This window comes from Takifugu flavidus, chromosome 6 (assembly GCF_003711565.1).
Source record: "Takifugu flavidus isolate HTHZ2018 chromosome 6, ASM371156v2, whole genome shotgun sequence".
NCBI lineage: Eukaryota > Metazoa > Chordata > Actinopteri > Tetraodontiformes > Tetraodontidae > Takifugu > Takifugu flavidus.
In genome coordinates this window covers 1,801,343-1,824,984 of record NC_079525.1, presented here as the reverse complement: position 1 = coordinate 1,824,984, position 23,642 = coordinate 1,801,343, and the positions used below count along the sequence as shown (strand labels likewise).

General features: G+C 44.3%; 3 protein-coding genes and 1 long non-coding RNA gene across 5 annotated transcripts; 2 read left to right on the top strand and 2 right to left on the bottom strand.

The window, feature by feature from the left end:
* Positions 1 to 165: 165 nt before the first annotated feature.
* Positions 166 to 9,619, top strand: slc24a2 (solute carrier family 24 member 2). Of its 2 annotated transcripts, XM_057036452.1 has the most exons (11): positions 168 to 434; positions 1,176 to 2,271; positions 5,224 to 5,259; positions 5,401 to 5,512; positions 5,677 to 5,760; positions 6,193 to 6,231; positions 6,336 to 6,415; positions 6,491 to 6,631; positions 6,961 to 7,050; positions 7,485 to 7,651; positions 7,878 to 9,619. In XM_057036452.1, exons 2-11 carry the CDS (start codon positions 1,354 to 1,356, stop codon positions 8,125 to 8,127), a joined length of 1,917 nt encoding a protein of 638 aa, XP_056892432.1. In that variant the 5' UTR covers positions 168 to 434; positions 1,176 to 1,353; the 3' UTR covers positions 8,128 to 9,619. The 2 variants fall into 2 exon arrangements, with proteins under 2 accessions (XP_056892433.1, XP_056892432.1); XM_057036453.1 differs by lacking the exon at positions 6,193 to 6,231 and having other exon boundaries at positions 166 to 434.
* LOC130527741 (uncharacterized) lies at positions 8,007 to 11,114 on the bottom strand. The gene is made up of 3 exons (XR_008951113.1): positions 11,005 to 11,114; positions 10,834 to 10,875; positions 8,007 to 8,123 (listed from the first exon to the last, which is right to left on the bottom strand). It is a non-coding gene; the product is annotated as an uncharacterized LOC130527741 (long non-coding RNA).
* Positions 11,035 to 12,527, top strand: xpa (xeroderma pigmentosum, complementation group A). Its single transcript, XM_057036455.1, has 5 exons — positions 11,035 to 11,430; positions 11,520 to 11,625; positions 11,757 to 11,922; positions 12,052 to 12,169; positions 12,261 to 12,527. Exons 1-5 carry the CDS (start codon positions 11,148 to 11,150, stop codon positions 12,413 to 12,415), a joined length of 828 nt encoding a protein of 275 aa, XP_056892435.1. The 5' UTR covers positions 11,035 to 11,147; the 3' UTR covers positions 12,416 to 12,527.
* Positions 12,528 to 13,269: 742 nt separating this feature from the next.
* kpna7 (karyopherin alpha 7 (importin alpha 8)) lies at positions 13,270 to 15,995 on the bottom strand. Its single transcript, XM_057036454.1, has 12 exons — positions 15,837 to 15,995; positions 15,618 to 15,761; positions 15,459 to 15,544; positions 15,199 to 15,367; positions 15,034 to 15,133; positions 14,765 to 14,847; positions 14,605 to 14,691; positions 14,369 to 14,545; positions 14,064 to 14,297; positions 13,715 to 13,897; positions 13,500 to 13,646; positions 13,270 to 13,404 (listed from the first exon to the last, which is right to left on the bottom strand). Exons 1-12 carry the CDS (start codon positions 15,900 to 15,902, stop codon positions 13,321 to 13,323), a joined length of 1,560 nt encoding a protein of 519 aa, XP_056892434.1. The 5' UTR covers positions 15,903 to 15,995; the 3' UTR covers positions 13,270 to 13,320.
* Positions 15,996 to 23,642: the final 7,647 nt, after the last annotated feature.

Genomic DNA, 23,642 nt, shown 5'->3' with positions numbered 1-23,642 from the left:
TTTCAAAGCCGCACTATGATCTAATAATGCGATAGGCTCTAGATTGTCCAAGCTATAAGCTCCTTGTGCAAGGGATGGTGAGAAATAACACTTTAAATAAGGTGTGCAGACTGTTGCTGGAGGAAGGACAATGATTGGGAGGGGTGATCTTTATTCCTGGAGAGAAGGTGAGGGTGGGGAAGAGGAGTTGATGAAGCAGACGAGGAGGGAGGCAGTGTCAGGAATGGGAGGAGCATTGAGAGCGAAGGAGGAGCTGCCAGTCCTGAGGTTTTCAGCTGGTATCTTGGATTTCATCTGAGGGGAAATCTCACCACCGAGATCTTCAGCCTTCAGAGTCATCGTCCTTGATGGTTCAATTCTGTGGAATATTCACACAGACTGGACGTGACCACTTGCCGCAGGTCTTTTTTATGCAGAGGAGATTGCCAAATGTGGTATGACAAATAAATGTTTTGTTATTTATTTTATTGTTAATATTACCTGTATGCATGTTAGTTTTTCAGATTTCACAGTTGTGGATAAGGAAAAAATGTAATGATATTTTTAGATTCTTTTTTTTTTTCAAATCTAAATTTTCTGTTAATTATTGCAATTTGGTTTTGTAACTTCTTTCTGTAGCACACGTGTGCAGGGCTCTCAGGGATTAAATAGCTTCCTAATGAGATTTCACTAATGTCCAAGCTTCACTTAAAGCAGAGATCTCACTGTTCTCAGGACAAAGTCAAGAATGCCACAGAAATTGATGCTAATACTTTTCTGCAACTACAGATGGTAATTAATTCATTGTCTGCTCACATAACAATGGAGAAGATTGATTAAGTTTTAGGCACAACTAATTCAAACTAATTTTATCTATCTATCTATCTATTAAATACATATTTGGTATTAAATATTGGTCTGACTTCAGTATTAGAGAGCTGTCAGTAATTACTGTGCAGGGGTATAAAATGTAATGTTTTAGTTTTGTGAAAGATCAGTGCAAAGAACACAGTAACAGCATTCTACGAAGATGCATGACAACTACCTAAGCTCTTGAGCACTGTTAATACTACCTTAAAAATGGTTGCAAATTACAAATATACAAGTTGTGACCATAGAATTGGTTTGTGTTTGGAATAAGAAGCTGCTTTAGCATTGCTGGCCTCTTGTGTAACGGCTAATTTTCTGTCTTGCAGCGAGTAATATGAGGTCGCCTTTCAATGGGCTGGATCCTGTGTTTAGACCAGGGAGCAGCATGCCAACAAATCGGTGAACCACTGTGGCCTGTTAAACCCCCACCCTTGTATCAACATCGGCACTGCCAACAGACGGGGGACTCGCGTTGATTTTGCCTGACAATCTTGGCCAAACACCATGGATTTCACACTACCTATTAGAAGTCGGGACACGATGACATCATCTAGCTCTGCACCTCTCCTGGGTCCTCACAGCCGCTCCAGGAATCACTACCAGGGCATCAAAAGAAAGCTTCGTCGTGGACGAATTCTAGGATTCATCATTAGCTTGGTGGCAGTCTGCGCAGTCTGCTCACTCTGTGCCTTGTCACTGGCCACATCGGTGGCTAAGGAGCTGGAGCTGGTCTTCGAGGGCTCAGCAGAGGCTGTAGCTCCCCAAAGAACTCTTCTACACCATCGTAATATCTCAGCTGCACAAGAGGATACACCTATAGCCATGAAATCATCAGACATAGAGCTTAATCACGGGGACTATCCCACAGACTTATTCACCATTGAGGAGAGACGCCAGGGTTATGTGGTGCTTCATATGTTTGGAATGTTGTACATGTTCATAGCCTTAGCTATTGTTTGCGATGAGTTCTTTGTTCCTGCACTCACTGTCATCACAGAGAAGCTGGAGATCTCAGATGATGTAGCTGGGGCCACCTTCATGGCAGCAGGGGGCTCTGCTCCAGAGCTCTTCACTTCTGTCATTGGAGTCTTCGTCTCACACAGCAACGTGGGCATTGGAACCATTGTGGGCTCTGCCGTCTTCAACATCCTGTTTGTAATCGGGATGTGTGCTCTGTTCTCCAAAGAGGTGCTACACCTCACCTGGTGGCCTCTGTTCCGAGACGTCTCATTCTACATAGTTGGCCTGCTCATGCTCATCTATTTCTTTCTGGATAATCAAATCACGGTTTTAGAAAGTGTCAGCCTCTTGTCCTTCTACGGCTGCTATGTGACATTCATGAAGTTCAACTCCAAGTTTGAACGTTTCATCAAATCAGCATTCACCAGCAACCAAGTAGACAAGGTGGAGACTGCTCCACAGGTGAGCTCGCTCCATCCATCCATCCATCCATCCATCCATCCATCCATCCATCCATCCATCCATCCATCCATCCATCCACATGTGAACCTATCCATACATAAATACAGGTTAGGGTTACCTGTTAGGGTTACTTGTGCTGACTAGGAACAGGCCTCCTACCACTGTCAGTAATCTTGAAATAGTTCTTAGAACAGGACTGATATAAGAGAGTTAGTTGGCTGCCAACTTCGGTTGTGTTAGACACTAATACGTTTTCTAAGGGAAAAGAAAATTATATGGATTCCTTTATTTTACAGGTGAATAGTTTCTCTATTCTGTTCTCTAAGATCATTATTGTCACATCATGAGTGACAGCAGCAACACTGACATTATAAAAAAATAAGTTTACTGCTATTGATGTGCTCATCATTTGTAACATCTTCTCCAATCCCTTTGTAATTCATGCTGAATAATACTGCAACATTAGCGTACAGCTACAGTTTAGCTTTTGGTTTGAGTATTGTTCCATATTGCTGTTACAAAACACAAGATTTTATTTTGAAGGAATATCAATTGACAAAAAATGCCGCTAGATTTAGCCTGTAGCCATCTTTGAGTGGACACTGACATATGTGCAGTTTTTAAGTATGTCTGTGGTTGTGTATTCTGACATGCACTGTGCTCAGTCCTGGGGGGGGGGACCAGTATGTCTGGTGACTGGTGACATGGCCATGACTCGACATAGGACTAAGTATTTATTTGTGTGCACGTCTGTGTGTTTTTTTACCTGTCAGATTGGTCTTTTTCTTAAGAAGTGCTCTTGCACTGTGGCTTAAACTGATAAGACCTCAAGACATCGGTCACCAGCAATCACTCAACAGCCGCTGAGCTAATCACTTCACATCAGCAGAGAGACGGTGATGGGGCCGTGTCATTTTGGCATTAGTGTGGAGTGTTTGTTCTGCTGCGCCTGTTTTTAGGTGCTACAGTTACATGCACACATGTCTCACATGTAGCTGTCTCTCTTTTTTCCCTGTCTTTTTGGGGTCTGGTCAGTTTTGGCTTTGCTCCACCACCACACCTTCACTCACATATTCAGCACATATCTGCAACCTTGTGTTTGTCCCGAGGGGACGGTATCACAGAGGACACATGCAGGGTGCGTGTTCTATGTATTTTATATTTTTATACCTATGTTATTTCCGTTCCCATGCACGAGAGCACAGCATTTACCGTATTTGTGTTTTCCACCGAGTCAAACTGCCGTTTGACATCTGTGCCCTTTTGGGAATCAGCTGTTCTTCCGACCATCTCACCTCAAACCAAGAACAGCTTTTCTCTTTTCGTCTCCCCGACACTTGATGGCCAACTGTTATGCCCTTGTGTGTCGCTTGCTGCTAAATAATCCCACCAGGGTTAATGCCCTGAAATCCTGTTAAAGTCTCTAATAATAGCCGATGCTCCCTGGGGGAGCAAAAGTCAACCGATGTGCTGGCCGTTGTCCACACGAAATCGTACCTAGGTTTTGGAGAGTTTCGTACATGGTTCATGTCTTGCAACCATGCATGTGTTGCCTTCAGTGTTTTGCAGTAATTCGGGAATAAGACCCAATGTTTTCTTGCCGATGGCACTAAAGATCACAATCCTCCTTGATCTGCTTATCAACTGCTTACCAGCAGTGACGACAGCCCAGCGCAGTGTCACCCTGTCCCTGCACAACTTTAAGAGAAAAAAAATCAGACACCTCTTTTGTCACTAATAAAGACAGTGATGGGGTTCTGCAACCGTGCACAATAGTAGTGGAATCACTTCTGTCAAGTTGCTGTGAAGCTGAATAAACTTTAAACTCTGTGCTTCAGTTCCACAGCACATGTTCCTCAAACCAGACGGCAGTGAAATGAATACATTTTAAAAAGGTGGTGCACATCCCTAAAGAAGGGCGCGAGGCGAGGGCAGATATTGGATAGAGCGGTGACCTGTGAAGGTTGCTGTGGTACTTCACACGCAGACTTGAAAATCACCGGTCTAAAAGTGGTGATCTCTACTGATTAATCCTGGCTAAATCCCACAGCTTGGACAGTCAGGTGGACACTCGACACAGAGAGACAGAGAGGAGGTGAAAGTGGGGCACAGCATCTAATTGCACAACCTTGTTAGCAGCACTGGTGATAAAAACATCTTTGGGCCTGAACACTCAAAAAAGCTGAGTTACAGTAAGAGGATAGTTGCTGTTTATTTGACATCCTATATAGTCAAATTACAATGTTCCTTTTTTGGGTCTTTGTAGCATACCAGGACATATTTTGATGTTTACAACAGAATTTTAATGACTGCGAGGAGGTAAAAAGTGAAAGGTGTTGTCTGTTCTCCTCTGATTAGCTCTCAGCAGTAGAGGGAAGGTTTGGCTGTTGTTTAGTATGAACTTTTATAATTTAGCTTGATGCTTCTGAGTAACATTCGAGCAGCAGTGGATAATTTTATTAAGTGAACGATTGTCTACTGTCAGATGAAAAGATTTTCTATATCCTTCCTCCTCTTGAAGCCACGAAATAGTTTTAACGCAGAAAAGCTCACTGGGTGGGATGTTCACACTGTTACATGAATTACCGAGGACAGGAAAAGTGTTAGCGAGCTTCGGTTCATACTCCAGCAACACTCCTTCATTGTATCGATGTATGACCTAAGAGTCCTCCCACCACTACAGTATTAGATCTGCTTTTAATTGAATGATTATTACACCAAGCATGACATTTGTGAAGCCCGTAAACTAGCATGCTCTCGCAGCCTCGGCCGTGCTCTCAGTCACATACACTCCAAGTGATTTATGTGCAGTGAGTTATAGTATACACACACACACACACACACACACACACACACACACATACACACACACACACACACACATATATATATATATATATTAGATCTCTGTAAATATTTTAATCATTTTTTTACATTTATTTTTGCCTAAAGGTACCTCCGCCTGGAAATGATGAGACGAAGCTCATGGTGAGTGTGATTTTGTGCTGAGAGATTCATGATAATGGAGGAAGTTGAGGATAAGGAACACGTTCTTTCTCCTCCACCTTTTCTCCACCTCTCACTCTCTTTGCGAGTCGTTTGTGATCCTTTGTTTTGGTCTTTTTGTAGGCCAAACCCAGGTTGCAAAGGGAAGGCAGCTGTGCCTCTCTGCACAACTCACTGATGAGGAACAGCATCTTCCAGCTCATGATCCACACCCTGGACCCCCTCAGTGACGAAAGTAAAACACATTTGTTTTTGCGATAGACTCCAAAATAATATGACAGAAGTGATGACTGTGTATTTTTATAAATGTAAGTGTTAACAGCATAACCATTGCTAATTATAATTAGATGTCCAATGATAAACAGACTAAACAACTGCACATTGTTCTTTTTTTTCCAGGACAGTTCAGAGAAAAGGCTTCAATCCTCCACAAAATGGCCAAGCACATGTGTAAAGAAGAGGCTGCCAATGCCAACGGATTGGGTGAGTTACGGTGATTTGTTGGCTGCTCTCATTGTCTACCATCAAGTGATAAATCACATTTGGCCAGTAAGCGTAAGTAAAATCAAAGAAGGGACTCAAGCAATTCCTTTAAAATAAAGTTATATTGATGTGATGTCATTTAGATTTATTCCATATATATATATTTATGGTAAAGGTACAAAATGCCTCCTTCTATTTATTATTCACTCCTCATTTTTCATTGGTTATCAACCTGGCTGATGTGTTACTTTCTATTGTGATGATTGACAGCTCTGATAGATAAATCTTTTATTTCTTCATCGAAATCAAACGTTGGCACTTGTGAGTTGACGCAACACTTGTTTCGATCTGTTGAAGTCGGTCTTGCATTGATACTGAGGGGGAGAAAAGCGGGTAAAGAATATAACAAGCGTGTTTTGTTTCTCGACATAGGAGCCATCTCGCAGACACAACCTCCAAGAAAAGATAACTGTACTAAGTTTCAGCACTTCTTTTACAGTTATTCATTTCAGTTAAAAACAAAAAAAACCCCGAATGCCTTAAACTCACTTCCCTCCTTTCTGTCTTTTCTAAAGCTGATAAAAACATCCCCAACAGCACAAAGGTCTCTGTGGAGGTCACGCCGCCCATGAATGGTGTGGCAGACGTAGCCGAGGTACAGCTTTTTCCTCTACAGTCTGTGCAATCGGGTGCACGTTGTTCTCATGTAACAACCTAAAATGTTCCTCAGATTCTGGAGGAGGAAGAGGAAGACGAGGACCAGCCTTTAAGCCTTGCTTGGCCAGACACCCTCAGGAAACAGATCACCTATCTTGTCATCCTGCCCATCGTCTTCCCACTGTGGCTCACGCTGCCTGACGTGAGGAGAGAGGTGAGGAACGCACGCCGCACGCTGTGGCCACATTCAGGACCAAACCAGCCTTACTGAAATTAGATACAGGGAGAATAAAACAGCCTGTAAATGTGAAGGAAATGTGGATTGTCTAACCTGTAAGGACGGGTAAAGGACAATGAGACTTGATTTTTCAGTGTTGGGTTTTTTAAATTTGTCCTGCGCCCCCTTTAAGGGGTTAGAGACGGTGTTAGAATGCTGACTCTGTTCACTCAGCTTTTCCTTTTCCTCTGTCTGATGTCTGAAAGGAAGGTTGTTCTCAGTGTTTTATCTAACGAGGGGCCTCTCATCTTTCTCACTGCTCTCAGTCCTCAGAAAAGTTCTTCCCCATCACTTTCATTGGGTCCATTTCTTGGATTGCTTTCTTCTCCTACCTGATGGTGTGGTGGGCTCATCAGGTACACACACACACACACACACACACACACACACACACACACACACACACACACACACACTGTGACATTAGTTTACACAGGAGCTATCAGGAGTCTCATACAGGCTCCACTCTCAGGTTCTCTTTGTCTCATCTCTACTTCTGAGGTCTTTCCTATTAGAAAACTACAGTCAGGGTGTTGAACGTGTGACCAGAGCAGGTAATCCCATATAATCTGCCTTGAGCCACAGCTAGATCAACCTGTAATGCTCTATCTTAACAGCACAAATGCTGCAATGACAGTCGCCACTCAGGAGGTCATATGTGCCAGCTCTTGCAGCAAACGCAGACGCCCGATAATATAGCTGGGTCGCTCAGAAGCCCATTTTGAGGGTCTTTAACACCCTGAAAGACATTAGCAACCTTGACTGTGACGCGTTTTGTTTATCATTGCAGGTTGGTGAAACATTCTGGGTGACAGAAGAGATAATGGGTCTGACCATTTTAGCAGCTGGCACTTCAATCCCAGACCTGATCACCAGCGTGATCGTGGCACGAAAAGGCCTCGGTGACATGGCCGTGTCCAGCTCTGTGGGCTCCAACATATTTGACATCACTGTGGGGTGAGTCCAACAGAAGCATGGATCCAGAGTGACATAGACCATTGGCCAGTAGGAGGTTATTTAGGTTATAACCCCACTAAGCTGCATACTGGGTTCCCCTTTAGGTTAATGATTACCAATAAGTAATATTACTGTCTTCTCAGTGATCTGAGGTTAGTCTTGTCCATCATGCTGTCTCATTATCATGACTCCTGTCTGATGTGGCTCCTCTCTTGCTCCCCACCAGGCTGCCCTTCCCCTGGCTCCTCTTCAACATCATCAATGACTTCCAGCCAGTAGGCGTGAGCAGCAACGGCCTGTTCTGTGCCATTGTCCTCCTCTTCCTCATGCTCCTGTTTGTCATCATGTCCATCGCGGCTTGCAAATGGAAGATGAGCAAAATTCTGGGCTTCACGATGTTCCTGCTCTATTTTGTCTTCCTTGTGGTCAGCGTCATGCTGGAGGACAAAATCATCAGCTGTCCTGTCACCGTCTGAAAGGAAATGAAGGACACCCAGCGTGTCAGACAGCAGGGTTGATGTCCTCATCAGCACACACGCACACACACACACGCACAGACACACACATCCAAGCCTGGCGGGCAGAAGCGCAGACATGAATCACTCTGAGACCACTGGTCGAGCCCGCGCTTCATTTCACCACCACAATAGGAGGATTCTTTTTTATTACCTCATGACTACATGTAGCTGCTGCTGAAACCACCCGGTGGACAAGGACAAGAAATGGACAGAAACAAGAAGGGGGATGATAGCTGGTGACTGAGGTTTGTTTTTCGCCACACACAAGACGATACAACGTGATCCTCTGGCACCATATGAACTGAAATGGACGTCCCTTCAGGATATACCCTCCAATTATGGGGTAAAGAAAGACCAGCACACCTCAATGTGCGCATTTTCCCCAGTTCTGTTCATCTCTAATGTGGTGAACTTAGCGTTGATTTGGCTACTTATTTTTATATTGCGAGATCCCAGTATTATGTTCAAAAGGACGGCAGGTTTTGTGGGGTTTTTCCGTTTTGTTTGTTTGTCTTTGCATGCAACCTTTTAGAGAGATTATTTCCGTATCCTGGACAATTTATGCGAATGTAACAAACCGATCAGGGTCTCAGTTGATGATGCAGTCCGGGGAACAAAAAGACAGAGGATCATTTGCCCCATTTCTTCCACAACCAATGAAATAACAGGAAACTTCCATCCAGATTGTTTGTGAGGGTAAAAGTGATCCACCGCAGCCATCGACTGTTTGGCTCGTTTATCCTGCTCTGTTGAAAGCGCTACGCATATTTTGATGAGTTCATCTGTTGGCTGATGTGCAAGGACGATGCTTCAATCTTTGACTTATTAAAAACATCATGAACTGCAAGAAGATGACGCACTTCCACCAGTTGTTTTGGGAACTTTTCAGACATCAGATACTTTTCCTTTTCTTTCACTGAGTAGATCCTGTTATCCTTTTTCTCAACAGTCGGTATTCGGCTCCATAAAGGTTTGATCTCACCACTAATCTGCTTTTAATAACATTAAAAAGTTTTGGGAACAATGTATTCAATAATCTTAACCGATAAAACTGATACCACGCATTCTTTATCTCTTCAACGTCGAAACAATGGTGTTTGAGTTTATGTGTATATAAGATTTGTAAAGTGTATATATGCTCTTGATCATAGACCTTTAAATCATTTACTCTCATACTCCAGATGTTAGCTGGGTGTTGCGGCATCGATTGCATATCCCGCTGTGATGAACGCAAGAAGTATCTGTATAAATGAACGCCTGTAGGACTGTAAGATTTATGAAACCACCAATTACCAGGTTGAAAGATTTGCTTTTATATTCCCCTTGTATTTTCTGAAGGAATGGTTATATATTTATGTACTACTTGAACTGTTTAATATACTGTAAAAACATATACCATTCAAACTGTATAATGTGTTCAATGAAAGAAATAAATTTAAATTCAACTTTTCTCTGTTGGCACGTGTGAGTAAAGCTGGTGCACCTAGGTCAAGTTGTCCCGGAACCCAAAGGGATTAGGAAGCTGCTGCAAATTCCACTTTAAAAAAAGAAATAACAATACACCAACTATCCACTTAAACGCTTGATTTTACATCTGATCTTGTTGATGTTTTAGATTTTAAAACCTCTCCTGTCTTATTTATATTTTGTCCCCTTCTTTCTTTGGTATTAAACACTTATAATGAACAATCCAATACAATGTTTAAATTCAATTAAGATTTTAAATGGAGGGATTTATTTATAATTGAGATCCCAGTATAAGTTGATTTCAGTGCCAAAGTCACAAGGGGGATATTTTTACATTTCATTGTCATAGTCCATAAGGGTTTCAGTCGTTTTAAGTCACAACTGTTTTGAAAGAAAACTTCGAAAACCTCCCAGTAAAACCTGTTTATACATTGTTTCGCAATCAAGTTCTGACAGTACTGATCAGACCTGCAGTGTCATCTCTCAAGATGTGATCTGCTTTATGGTGACACAAGCCTATTACAGCAGCTTGCAGGGCCTGGGCCACATTCAGCGTGATGCAACAGGGATTCTCTGGACACTTGAGGACAATAAAGGACACACTCACCTGTCTGCTTCTGTTGAACTGCACATATTAATTCACAAACAGCTTTGCCGGCAGGGATGCAGAAGCTCACCTTAAATGAGGCCCCTCCCATTAGACCTTTCGTGCACATGTGATCTCAAGGAGCTCCTTAGATTTTCCATGTAAAAGACCCACACTGTTCAGAATTTGGACTCTCATTATTTGGTTCTGAGAAACAGCCATGAATATCACTACATTTTATAGCTCTGATGTGTGTTGCAGTATTAAGCCCCAAAGGGAAAAAATATTCCTATTATTTTGAGAAGCACTTTATACCCATGCAAATATACACAATACCAAAAGGATGAGAGGATTCACATTGGTTCAGAAATGGAAATTAAAATTCTTGGCTAATAAAACCCCACTGGAGTTTCAAAGCATTGTACAGACACAATGGTAAACAGGTGTATTACAGATTATTACTCCAGTCTATGCTACCACAGACATAGCTCTTTTGTAAGAAGTATAGCTCTTCTGTTTACAGCTGCATTTACTACTCTGTGTATCATTTTAAGGCTGAACATCTACCTTTGCTCTTTCTTTGAGTGCTCTTATTTTTGCATGCACTTTACCTTGGAACGGTGTCCTTTGCTACTGCAACTCTGCAACTGCACCTATTTGGGAGAAATAACAGGTTATCTCACAATGAAACTACAATTAAAACCATGTTTGATTTCTTTATAGAGGCGTGGAATCCAGTTGTTGTAATATGTATTATCGTCAGAAGGTGGCGGTAGTGTCACCTGTCAGCTTCAAACAGACCTTGAATAGCGGTCGAAGAAAAGAAAACCGGAAATATGTATATTTTCATGTTACCCAACGAAGGTAGTTGAATAACATCCCTCTTGTAATATGCGTTGCAAAGTTGTTTTGTGATGTTCGATCTATGAGAGGACAGATGGATCCATCGCACTCGGATCCTGCTGGATGCGATTCGTCGCAGACCAAAACCGAGCTTTCTGCGGCGATGCGGGCTAAAATCGAACGGAACCGACAACGAGCGTTGATGCTACGGCAAGCTAGACTGGCCAATCGCCCTTTGTCCGCTGTGGAGGGGGCAACATCGGCTAAAGTCTCCAAGACGATCGACTCCGGAGCCGGCTTCTTCATTGAGGAAGAGGATGACGGCGAGGAAGAACTGAGAACCAAGAGGATAGTGCAGCAACCAGGTCTGTTTCTCACTGCCAGTAGTTCGATTCAGACTGGACCTAATAGAACATGAATGTTTCCGATGTTATCGACTTGATTGTGGTTTCAGCTCCCGTGATAGAACCAGACTACCTGGTGTGCGATGACTGTCAGAAACCCTTTATGGACTCGTACCTGAGCAACAGTTTTGACCTGTGTGTCTGTGACAGTTGCAGGTATATTTCACTGCATATACAGATGTATTGCGTCTGTCCCCACACACACTGTGTGTGAGACTGCTTGTTTTAAATATTTTAATATATATATTTAATGGGTTTAAAAATAGAATCATCATTCTCCCCTTCAGAGACAATGAGGAGAAACATAAGCTAATCTCAAGAACCGAGGCCAAGCAGAATTACCTGCTGAAGGACTGTGACCTGGACAAGAGAGAGCCTCCACTAAGGTTTACACTTAAGAAAAACCCTCATAATCCGCGCTGGGGAGACATGAAACTCTACCTCAGACTGCAGGTACTGACTAGGAGACATGTTTTATTCATACTTTGCAATATTCTGAGGTCTGCTGTGCTTCCAGCACATCCATAAAGACACATCTAGTCATGTGGTTTCCTTGATTTTGTTGTATATTTTGGTATCCAGGTGGAAAAGAGATGCATGGAGGTGTGGGGGTCAAAAGAGGCACTCGATGAGGCCAAGGAGTCGAGGGAAGAGAACAAGGAGCTGCAGAGACAAAAACGATTCAACAAGAAGGTCAAAGGTTGGTCTCGCTTTTCAGGCAACGTGCACAAGCTTCAGGATGTTATACGAGCGTGACCTGGATGCTTGTCGTTGGCGTGTTTGTGTGGCAGAATTGCGGAGGGCGGTGAGGAGCAGCGTGTGGACTAAAGACACCAGCATTCACCAGCATCAGTACGGCCCTGAGGAGGTGGTGGATCCAGATGAGGATCTCTACAAGAAAACCTGCTCAACCTGCGGACATGAACTCACTTACGAGAAGATGTAGACATGGACCAACACCACCACTGTTGGTGCACATGTAGAGTCACTCCAGCTTTAGACGATATTTGTTTTTCTATGGCAGTAATAAAACTACCTAACATTTTTCAGAGGGCAAATCATCAGTGTGTTACTTAAATCTCACTATTCTACACTTGTGTTTGCAGGGAACAAAACATTACATGCTGAATACCAACAGAAAGATCTGGGGAGTTGGAGACAAACCCACATTTATTGTTCAGCCCAGCCACCAAGTGTCCATATTAACAGAAGAGCCTATTACAGATGTGTGGAAAGTTATTGGTTCTAAAGTTGCAATCAAACTTGAAAGTGTGAATAGTGAAGGTTTTTCTGCATTTTATAGTGAATCATGAAATATTTCACAAAGTGGAAAAAGCCTTTGACAAACTAATCACTTTTCCAATGATTTTATACATAATATTGGAATTCTTTACTCAGTATTTTAATTTGTGGAGACATTTTAAAAGCTACAAAACCAGAAGCCAACAAACACCTTACTCAATGACCATGCTACTGAGTTGGTTTCCTAAAGCAATTCCAGTACAGCAGGTCAGTTTATCCCCCCTCCCCACATCAGTTGTGGGGCAACATTCCTCCTCCCCAGCTGCCGTCATTTAAGACACCTGAACTACTTTTGTGACCAATCAAATATGCAATGAAGGTGAAGGAATCTGGATGTACTGAAGAGGCAGAGCGGAGGAACCCAGGTGAACTTGCTAGAACCTCTTGAATATTACAAGTCAACAAGGCTGACACGTGCACATCTGTAATTGGTAAACATGGTACATTACCCAAAATTGTGGATGGATAGAATTTTGCTTTTAAAGACACAACTTCCAGTTGGGATGAAACAGTGGCAATTTATTTTAATCAAAGACAGCAAGTAAATATTTAAAATTCAAAGGTTCTCTGAACAGGAGCATTGAACACAAAGGCATCATCTGTGGCATCGACTTTGACCCCCTCCATGTCGCCCTGAAAGCAAGAAGACGCGAGTCAACTGGGACTGTCCAAACATGGACAAAAATCAGTGCCACAATTATGTGGCCAGTTTGCATCATTTCACTTACGTCACAAAAGTATTTTTCTATAATGCTATGAGCAGTCTGGTACACCAGGTCATTGGTGTGGTTCTGCAGCGTCTCAATGCGGTCCAGTCCTCCCAGCTCTTCCACCAGCAGGGCCAGTCTCTCAGTCTCCCCCAACTTCTGTGCAGCCTGGAACGTTGTGTTCAAGCTCCGTCAGCAGCTGCAGCAACTAAGCGGGGTGCAAACATTTTCCTCACCATGAAGATGTTATTGATGGCATCTAGTATGACCAGAATGACTTTGGGGTCCTTGACCTGCAGCAGGCCGATAATTGCCTCCAAGGCACCACTCTGCACCAGAGCGACCACCTGCTCAACAGTGCCCCCGCTGGTGAAGTTGGTCACAGCCCACACTGCTTCCCTTTGAGTCTTGAAGTCACCCTGAAACATCCAAGGTCATTTGAAAATATTCCATTAAACAATTCAGTTAGATTACCAGAACTCCCCTAAACCATCAATATTGAACATTTCTGTGCTGAACCCACATAACCTAAACTACATCCAGGGATCCCAGTATTTAACCATCCTCTGCCACAGGTCTACTCACATTCCTGAGCTGTTCTACCAGTGGGGGGAGCAAGCCGCAGGTGATGAGCTGCTGTATTTGTTTGCAGGGTCCTGCAGCAATATTGGACAAGGCCCATGCAGCCTCCTTTTGCATGCTAGCCTTCGGGTGCCTCATCAGTTGAGGGAGAATGCTCAGAACTCCAGCGTCGATGGCCATCTGGGTCTGAACATCCGAGCCACTCACTATGTTCCCGATAGAGCGGAGAGCTGGGGTCTGTGGAGCAACGTTGCGTCAGCAAAGGCAGGAAGCATCAGGTCTGCTGATGTTAGGTACACCTCCACTACCATAATGCTGAGCTCCTTGTGGCTCATGAGCTCCACCAGTCGAGGGACGATGCCAGTTTTCACAACCACTTCGATACGGTCATTATCGCCGTCCGTAAGATACGAGATGGCCCAGCACGCGTCGGACAAGACGTCATTGTCGGTGAGATGGAGCAGCTGGATCAGAGAGGGAAGCACCTGGAGAACAAAGAAAGGCATCAATCCTGGCCAGCAAACTTTCCAAGCTAAAGACGCACCTGCTGGACTGCAGACAGGGGTGGACAAGGGTTCTTGTTTCGACATAAGTTGGACAACGTCCACGTGAGGTTACGGAGGTAGCCGACCTAGAAAAATCAAACAAAGCCAAAATGAAGAGGGGATCTTGACATTTGTGGCGTTCTGAAAGCTTTTCCTTACAGGAGTGTCTGGAGAGATGCGAGCAAGCAGCGCTGGGACGACATTGCAGTCAATCAGGACGTCTCTATAAACGGGCCCGTCACCTATCAAGCAACGTCGAGGTAGACCTGAGAACAACCTTGACAAAAAACACTCGCCTTCCAAACTTTCATGTTCAAGCTGACCAGATGTCCCGCACGGCTTCATTAGGATGGTAAAGTTTCCATTTAAAATGTAAAATGAAATCGTGTTGGTTTAACAATCCAAATACAGACAGTTGAATGTTCAACCTGCAATGTTTCCCAGAGCCCAGACCGCCTGCTCACTGATGTGCAACATGGGCGAAGACAGCAAGGCGATGAAAGCCGGGACGGCGCCGTGTTCCACCACCTGAGACGGAAAGTCACGTTGAGCCTTCAGCTCAAGCACGTTTCAGGAGTCGGTCGATGCCGCACCTGCTGCGTGTGCCAGGACGTTCCAGAAGCGATGTTAGTCAGGGCCCAAGCTGCTTCAAACTGTAGCGCGGGCTCATCATCCATAGACAGGAAGGCCACAAAGCGGGACAGCAGACCAGCGTCTATGATCTCCTGCAGAGGAGGGTTGCGTTCCTGAGAGAGCAGCTTCCTGAAACGAACCACGTTACAGCATCAGCCACGTCTCCACTTCAGCGCACATGATGACGTGTCAGAACCCCCGTTACTGGACCGTCGCTCACCTGGCCGCCTGACAGCCGCGGGTCTGGGACTCTCTGCGGTCGGAGGTCACATCTTTAATTATGTCTTCAATAGTTAGAGACGCCACCTGCAGAACAAGTCACCGCGCGGTTGAAAGCTGATGTAGTTTTGGAGAACTCGGCGGATATCTTTGGACTGACCGGCTGTTTGGACTTGAAGTCAGGAGAGAGCGCGTCCTCGTCCGGGAGGGAGGACAGCGTGATGTTCCTCCGCTTTAGGAAGTTCTCATTCTTGTGCGCTTTGCGCAGCTCCACACACTCCGTGATCCTTTTCTCCCGAAGTTTCTGCAGGACATTGGGCATTCCGAATCAACCAGACGACCGTCACGCGTGAGCGGAAGCTCTGAAACGTCAACTTACTGCTGGGTCTTTGCCCTTGTTCTTGAATTTGGAGATGCGCTCGTCAGTGACGTTTTTTGTGGGCATGGTGGCGTTAACGCACTGCGGACGCGTCCTCCTTTCCCAGTTCCCCCGGTGGGCTGTCTTTTTTTTTTTTTTTTTCCCACCTAACTTTATACACGGACAGCGTGTCGCCACAGGTGAAGTCCATTAACCCTGATGATGGAGCGCCACTTTCGCGCGTCTGCGGGTAGAAATGACGCAGGGCTGTTGGTTAGTAAGTTAATTTCTCTACAGTATCTTTATAAGCGTCGCAAAAGATTCAGACAATTAATAAATAATTGACTAAATAAATAAGATTAATGCGCGTGACGCAACACGGGAAATAGTATCTGAGGCTGATTTTATTTCGGACTGTAGGGGGCAGCATAACATAACCTTCAGGATCAGGTCAAAGTTCAATTATCCACCCGTACTTGATATTCCCAGGCGGGACTTAAATGCCTGTTTTCCAAAGAAGGGAGTCTTTTTACGGAATCTCTGAGAGTTATATTTTATCCATATCCTTATTCTTGTGGAATTGTATGATGAGCCATAAATGGACTTCCATGTGTATGTGCCGTAGCCTGAGCTGCTGGTTTATGAGCTGTCAAACTGGGATGTGAAAAGCAGAGGATGAGTGTGAAAGTGAGGAAGACAGTGATGGACTCTCATCTTCCTCTGGAGCAACCGGGAAGAGCCTGACAATAGGAGCCGGAGTGCAGGCTTTCCTCCATCAGCCATGTCATAATCGCAATGTCCCAGTCATAACAGACAGCACACACAAATGTTTTATACATGGAGTCATCAGAATGTTCTCCAAGTTATCATATCTAAGAGGATAGAACCGATAATGTGATAGGAATAAGACAAGAGCTGGAAAACTAAATTAAAGTTTATTTACCTTTGCTATATAATATATCATTCATTAAAATATTGAGGGGTGTTTTACAGTTCTGGGTGGTTTGACTTCAATAGTTCTCATATCATAAATTACTAAAGTTTCACTGTATACCACAATCACTATGTGCCACAGGTTATACCTGAATCCTTTAGGCCTTTTGACTGTGGGGAGAAAACCTGACAAAAATGATTGTACTCCCTAATCTGCACAGCTCTCTCTCTCTCTCTCCTCTCTCTCTCTCTCTCTCTCTCTCTCTCTTCTCTCTCTCTCTCTCCTCTCTCTCTCTCTCCTCTCTCTCTCTCTCTCTCTCTCTCTCTGTTTGTGTGTGTGTGTGTGTGTGTGTGTTAGGGGGCCTGGACTTTTCACCTGGAAGTGTTGATGGTTGCTCAGAGACACTCTGAAGGTGTGGAGGGGTTTTGTTGTCTTGGACTCCTCAGTTTGAGCAATGTGAGGTGAAAGGAGAACTGACCAACATTCAATATGATTTAATGTAGTTATAGATTCATGATGTTGCTGTAGTCACGGTTCCATTTTTAAAACCTTGTAATTTATTACAAAGCAGATTCTCAGCTTATTTTAAGCTTTAAAGCCACATATTAATAAAGGCAGCCACTGAGATGGTCACTATTAGGACTTCTTCTCCCCCCATTGCTGTGCAGTCTTTCATTCCTTGCTTTCCATTCTTACTCTTCATTTATCCCCTTTCATTTCCATATCCTCCCTGCTTCCCAGATCAACTTGAGGTGTCTATGGAAAATCATTATTATAGATTGCTCTGCAGTGGCACATCAGCCCACACGTGCACACGCACATGTCGACTCACAGTAGCAGGACAAAGATCTTGGAGATTTGTGAAAGAAAATGGTAGAAAAATAAATTCCAAAAATATAAATACACACTTCAAAATCTCCAGTCCATTTTGACAAAGTAAAAAAAAAACAGACAAGGACGGGCTTTGTGTGTCGGTGTAAATCGGCAGTTCTCACATATCAAAGACAGAGAAAAGAACCGTGGATGTGGGCTAGAGTGACAGAAAGTGAGTGATTTGAGTGCATGTGTCTCCTGCACTGGAGTTTTGAAGGTGGAGGGAATTTCTCCATGAAAAGTACGTTCCTGATATCGGACATATTTTAGATTTGAAGACAGCTCCATGGGAAGGTTGTTTTTCTTTTTTTGTTCTTGTCAGGGCTACATGTTGTCATACTTCTGGCACGGCTGCTGTCATCGCCCCCCCCCCCCCCCCCGTTCATTCCAAACATCTTCTCGCCCATGTTCCATGTTTCCTCTTCTCCTCTTTGCCTGGCTGACATTGAGCGCCACTCATTAATATTTCCCGCTGTCATTCCCATCACTGCCTATCAATAACAGACATGTATCAGGTCCAATCCATCATCCTCACAACTGAACAAATGTGTGCGTGCGTTGCCAGAAACACAGTTCAAACTACAGCTGAGGTCAAAATAAGCCATCATTTACCAAATGAGGACATCAAATATAAACCTATATGTTTATACATGGACACATTTGTACATAGAGGAAAGAAACCAATACACATCTTCTCAGGTCACCAGTAAAAAAAGGAACTTTAGAGGACATCAGGGGTGCTATGAAACTAACTCAACATTGGTTTTATTGGTGCCTTCAAAACCCAAATGTAAGATTTGCACTGGGCCAATGTGGATGAAATGAATCCAAAACGTGCGAAATATTGCAGCAGAAGAATGTTTCACCCTGAAATGGGAGTTGGGACTGAGGCGGGGCGGCGCCGGCGCTCGCTGGTTCGATCCCGCGAGGCTGACGACTGTTTGCCAGCGCAGTAAAAAGTTTTTTCCGTATTGTTCTCGAGGCCGTCCAGTCAAACTGTCATCGGCATGCGAAGGTTGTTTTATTCCACCTGCGAACCTTCAAAGCTGCCGCGCTATTTCAGCACATTGGCGATACGCTGTAAAAAAGGACAGCAAGAGACAGTTTGTAAAGAAAGCGCAAAAGCTAACAAACATTATTGCACCCCCCCCCTTTTTTTAAACATCCACCTATTGAGATGCAATCGCTTATCCCGAGTCGAGCTGCAGCTTTTGCACATTCCCAGTTGAATGTTTTTATATTTTTTATGATTAGAAATGGAGAAGAGCATCTCCTTCCATCATGGGGCCTGGATGAGGACAAGTGCTTTTTTTTTGTGGAGTAGCCAGTTTCTTCTAACAATATAGGGAATCAAAGCTGCGCGGGGATGAGGAGGGGGCGCCGGGGGCTCGGGACTTCAAAGGTGCACACCGAGTTCACACAGATATGAGGCTCAGACAAGAGGGCACGGCCCACATCGACTCTGAAAAAAAGAGAGAGGGCAGAACTGAGAACATACACATAACATTCACTCAGCGGGGGGGCCGAGCTAACGCCGTCAACAATAACATCCTTCATTCTTGTGAGTCTGTGACCGAAAGAGCCAGCTGGCTGCCAGACAAGAGGAGGAGGAGATGGGGGCTTTAGGGGTCCGATGGGAACCTTGGTGGGTGTTGCTGTGGGGGTGTGAGCCAGGTATCAGGTGTATCTAGGCTGGGAGGCCCCTTCCATGGGCATTCTATTCACCGACTGCCCAGGCCTGGACAAAGGCTGGAGGTCTGAGGTTCTGCTGGGCCACAGACAGTCTAGGTAACACTAGAAGGTCTTAATGGGTCTAAGGTGAACGAAAGATTGTAAGAAGATTACAACATGGGAAAATGCTAGTGGGGGGGTGGAAAAACAGAGGCTTCCTTTCCCATGAAACTTTTCTGAATCATGCGATCATAAATTGGTTTGTGTGTTTGCATGTGTGTGTGTCTAGATTTATTGATGTGTTTATTTGAAGCTGTGTGGATGCACTTTTGTGCAGATGGCCAGGTTGCTGAACCCCTTCTGCTAACTCGTTTACAGGATTCCACTCACAACGTTCACCTGGACAGGCGACTCTCTCCTGCAGGGCAGCACGCTTAGAAATCAAATCAAACGCCATAGGTTGAGTAAGCGTGGGCAAAGTCACATCGCAACATCAGCAGAGAGAGACGCTAACGCAGGTTGGAAAAGGAGAAACGTAGACACATCAAAGAGCAGCAGAAGAGAGAAACAGCTGGTGTGTGTGCGGTGTGTGTGACTACACCATCAAAGGGTCCTAAATGTGCTAACCCACCTGACATCAAACATTGGCGTAGGGACACAAACATCCTCATGCAGACGCTCTTGTAAACTCATAAATACACACACACTGAAGTAAACACCGTCAGTACAGACGTACTGTAATATGCAAACTCCACCTGTCACGGTGTCTGTGCATGTACCCGCATGCATGTGCGTGAGTGTGTATTTCTCGCCGTCGATTAAAGCGCAGAGAAGTCGCACAGAGATAAATCACCAGCTGTGTGAGGATGTTCGCTAGTTCTTTTTTTTCTTCTTCTTCTTCTTCTTTTTTACGTGCGCTGACACGTCCAGACTTTGTTCGCCACAGCTGGGCAGGATCAGCCTGGATTCCCTGGAGAACACGCTGCAGAGGACGACCAAAATGATTAGACTTTAGTTTGGGCTGTGAGCTTCTGTTACGCTGAGGCCACGGAGGGCCCGTTGCCGTGGAGACCTCTGGTACCCCTGTAAATCAAAGAAAAGGGGCGTTTTTCCAGACAGTCAACACGAACATCTCTGTCTCACATTGTTGGAAACAACTTGACTCATTTGGTAAACATCATTTTTCACGTGCCGACCAATTTTGAGATCAGAGTTCGAAACAGACAGTCGGAAAGACCTTTGACCTTGGACAATACCTGAGGTAGGGGTCAAATTCAGTGAAAAGGGTCCCGTTGAATTATGCTTTAGCTCTCACACACGGTCGATATCTCCTTCTCATCCTTTCCTTTACTGTGTTTTGAAAAATCACGATGTGGTTTTATACATTTGGTTTGCAAATCAGCTGAAACTACAGAGCGGAGAAACTACCGGTCCGTCTTATTCACATTCTTTTCAGTGTATTAGGACTTTACGCAAAGGTCAAACTACGTATTTCACAGTTTTCTGCTCCTCGTCTGTCACAGAGGAATTTGAACCATGAAGAACTTTGATCATCTTTCCACTTTAGTCACGTCTGTGATTAAATGAGAAGTTAACATTAACCTGCCTGACAAAGACAAAACTTAGTGTCTCGTGGACAATTCAGTTGAAATAATTCTCAAACATTTTTTTTTCAAGTTTATGAACGAGCCAAGTTGTTTTTGTTTGTCAACTGATGCGTAATCTGTCAATTATAGAACGCTTTTGATGCTTTCCTGCTTCCAACAGTTTGAAAATCCTCAGCTGTGTGTGTGCGTGTGTGTGTGTGTGGTGTGTGTGTGTGTGGTGTGTGTGTGCGGTGTGTGTGACTACACCATCAAAGGGTCCTAAATGTGCTAACCCACCTGACATCAAACATTGGCGTAGGGACACAAACATCCTCATGCAGACGCTCTTGTAAACTCATAAATACACACACACTGAAGTAAACACCGTCAGTACAGACGTACTGTAATATGCAAACTCCACCTGTCACGGTGTCTGTGCATGTACCCGCATGCATGTGCGTGAGTGTGTATTTCTCGCCGTCGATTAAAGCGCAGAGAAGTCGCACAGAGATAAATCACCAGCTGTGTGAGGATGTTCGCTAGTTCTTTTTTTTCTTCTTCTTCTTCTTCTTCTTCTTCTTTTTTACGTGCGCTGACACGTCCAGACTTTGTTCGCCACAGCTGGGCAGGATCAGCCTGGATTCCCTGGAGAACACGCTGCAGAGGACGACCAAAATGATTAGACTTTAGTTTGGGCTGTGAGCTTCTGTTACGCTGAGGCCACGGAGGGCCCGTTGCCGTGGAGACCTCTGGTACCCCTGTAAATCAAAGAAAAGGGGCGTTTTTCCAGACAGTCAACACGAACATCTCTGTCTCACATTGTTGGAAACAACTTGACTCATTTGGTAAACATCATTTTTCACGTGCCGACCAATTTTGAGATCAGAGTTCGAAACAGACAGTCGGAAAGACCTTTGACCTTGGACAATACCTGAGGTAGGGGTCAAATTCAGTGAAAAGGGTCCCGTTGAATTATGCTTTAGCTCTCACACACGGTCGATATCTCCTTCTCATCCTTTCCTTTACTGTGTTTTGAAAAATCACGATGTGGTTTTATACATTTGGTTTGCAAATCAGCTGAAACTACAGAGCGGAGAAACTACCGGTCCGTCTTATTCACATTCTTTTCAGTGTATTAGGACTTTACGCAAAGGTCAAACTACGTATTTCACAGTTTTCTGCTCCTCGTCTGTCACAGAGGAATTTGAACCATGAAGAACTTTGATCATCTTTCCACTTTAGTCACGTCTGTGATTAAATGAGAAGTTAACGTTAACCTGCCTGACAAAGACAAAACTTAGTGTCTCGTGGACAATTCAGTTGAAATAATTCTCAAACATTTTTTTTTCAAGTTTATGAACGAGCCAAGTTGTTTTTGTTTGTCAACTGATGCGTAATCTGTCAATTATAGAACGCTTTTGATGCTTTCCTGCTTCCAACAGTTTGAAAATCCTCAGCTGTGTGTGTGCGTGTGTGTGTGTGTGGTGTGTGTGTGTGTGTGTGTGTGTGTGCGTGCGTGCACGCTCCAATGCCTGCACAGGTGCTTACCTGCCATTCTCTAAGTATAAACAACCAGAGGGAATGATGTTGTTTATCTGACAGGTCAAGGCACTTTGAAACAGTTAAAAGTGCACACACACACACACACACACACACACACACACACACACACACACACACATGGAGACCACATTGTGCCCTAAGGCTACAACTTTTTCAAGTCCTCTCTCCAAGCACTATCGCGCCTCAACACTGCCGCATTTAACCTACAAAAGTGTCAGCTGCACTCAAATTACACGAAATAGTGACTCACGATGGAAATCACCTTTCTGGTTAAATAGAGTGAAGAATTACATAATAATTTGTCAACAAAAAGTTCATTTCATCTGTGCAGAAGCTCACTTAATCATGCCGACCGAGACTAGAGGGTTTGAGAAATCCTCATTTAAATGACAATCATACAAAATAAAGACCAACAGCAAAACACACACAATAACAGCTTCATTATACTACACAACGTTGCACAAATCATGATTCAAATCTCAGCTGTCTGCGCTTTGGTGGTGAAATTGGTCCAGTTGTCAGTGAAAAGAGGGGAGGTTATCCAACCATCATGAAGTCAATGGCAACCCGTTCCAAACCTGCGTGACGGGGCTGCTAACCCTTGTTTCAGGAACTGAGTGACTTAACAAAGCAAGACACGTCAAACGTTTACCACCTGTGGATCAGCTTTCATAACGTCAAACCTTCAGTAGTTTTACTGTAACACCGCCGACTGCTCGTAAAATCAGCGCTTCATTTTCTGGTTTCATGCAAGCCAACATACAGACTCTTCTTTACCCCCCAGGGTGCCGCGCATACAGAGCAAGGCCCTGAGGAAAACGTCTCCACTGCCGCGCGATCATTCATGGCTGGTTTCTGCCCATGTGGATGCTCCAAAAACACCACGGCGGTCCCAAAATGCTCCAGGTTTCAGCTCCAGGTTTAATGCATATAAATTAGCATGCAAAATCCACTGAGATCCAGTTTCACGCTGGTTTATTCCACACTGACGGGGCAGAGGCAGCACGCAGAGCGACAATTAAAGCTAACTCTGTTAGCAACGAGAGCTAGTGAGGTAGAGAGAGGTCTGGGCCTGTGATGACAGTATCCATACCAGGGACATGACCACATGTGGAGGTGTTCGGTGCGTTCTGTGTGTGTGTGTGTGTGTGTGCACGCGGGGGGGATTAAGGGCAGCAGGGCAACAGAGGGACACTCTAG

What these genes read in the sequence shown, in the direction of transcription:
- slc24a2 (XM_057036452.1), top strand. Translation starts at nt 1,354, where the DNA reads ATGGATTTCACACTACCTATTAGAAGTCGGGACACGATGACATCATCT. An exon ending in TGCCAATGCCAACGGATTGG is followed by an intron (nt 5,761 to 6,192) that starts GTGAGTTACGGT and finishes TTCTCGACATAG; the next exon opens with GAGCCATCTCGCAGACACAA. An exon ending in TGGTGTGGTGGGCTCATCAG is followed by an intron (nt 7,051 to 7,484) that starts GTACACACACAC and finishes TTATCATTGCAG; the next exon opens with GTTGGTGAAACATTCTGGGT.
- xpa (XM_057036455.1), top strand. Translation starts at nt 11,148, where the DNA reads ATGAGAGGACAGATGGATCCATCGCACTCGGATCCTGCTGGATGCGAT. An exon ending in TGTGTCTGTGACAGTTGCAG is followed by an intron (nt 11,626 to 11,756) that starts GTATATTTCACT and finishes TCTCCCCTTCAG; the next exon opens with AGACAATGAGGAGAAACATA. An exon ending in AACTCTACCTCAGACTGCAG is followed by an intron (nt 11,923 to 12,051) that starts GTACTGACTAGG and finishes TTTGGTATCCAG; the next exon opens with GTGGAAAAGAGATGCATGGA.
- kpna7 (XM_057036454.1), bottom strand. Translation starts at nt 15,902, where the DNA reads ATGCCCACAAAAAACGTCACTGACGAGCGCATCTCCAAATTCAAGAAC. An exon ending in ACTTCAAGTCCAAACAGCCG is followed by an intron (nt 15,545 to 15,617) that starts GTCAGTCCAAAG and finishes CTTGTTCTGCAG; the next exon opens with GTGGCGTCTCTAACTATTGA. An exon ending in TAGAAAAATACTTTTGTGAC is followed by an intron (nt 13,405 to 13,499) that starts GTAAGTGAAATG and finishes TCTTGCTTTCAG; the next exon opens with GGCGACATGGAGGGGGTCAA.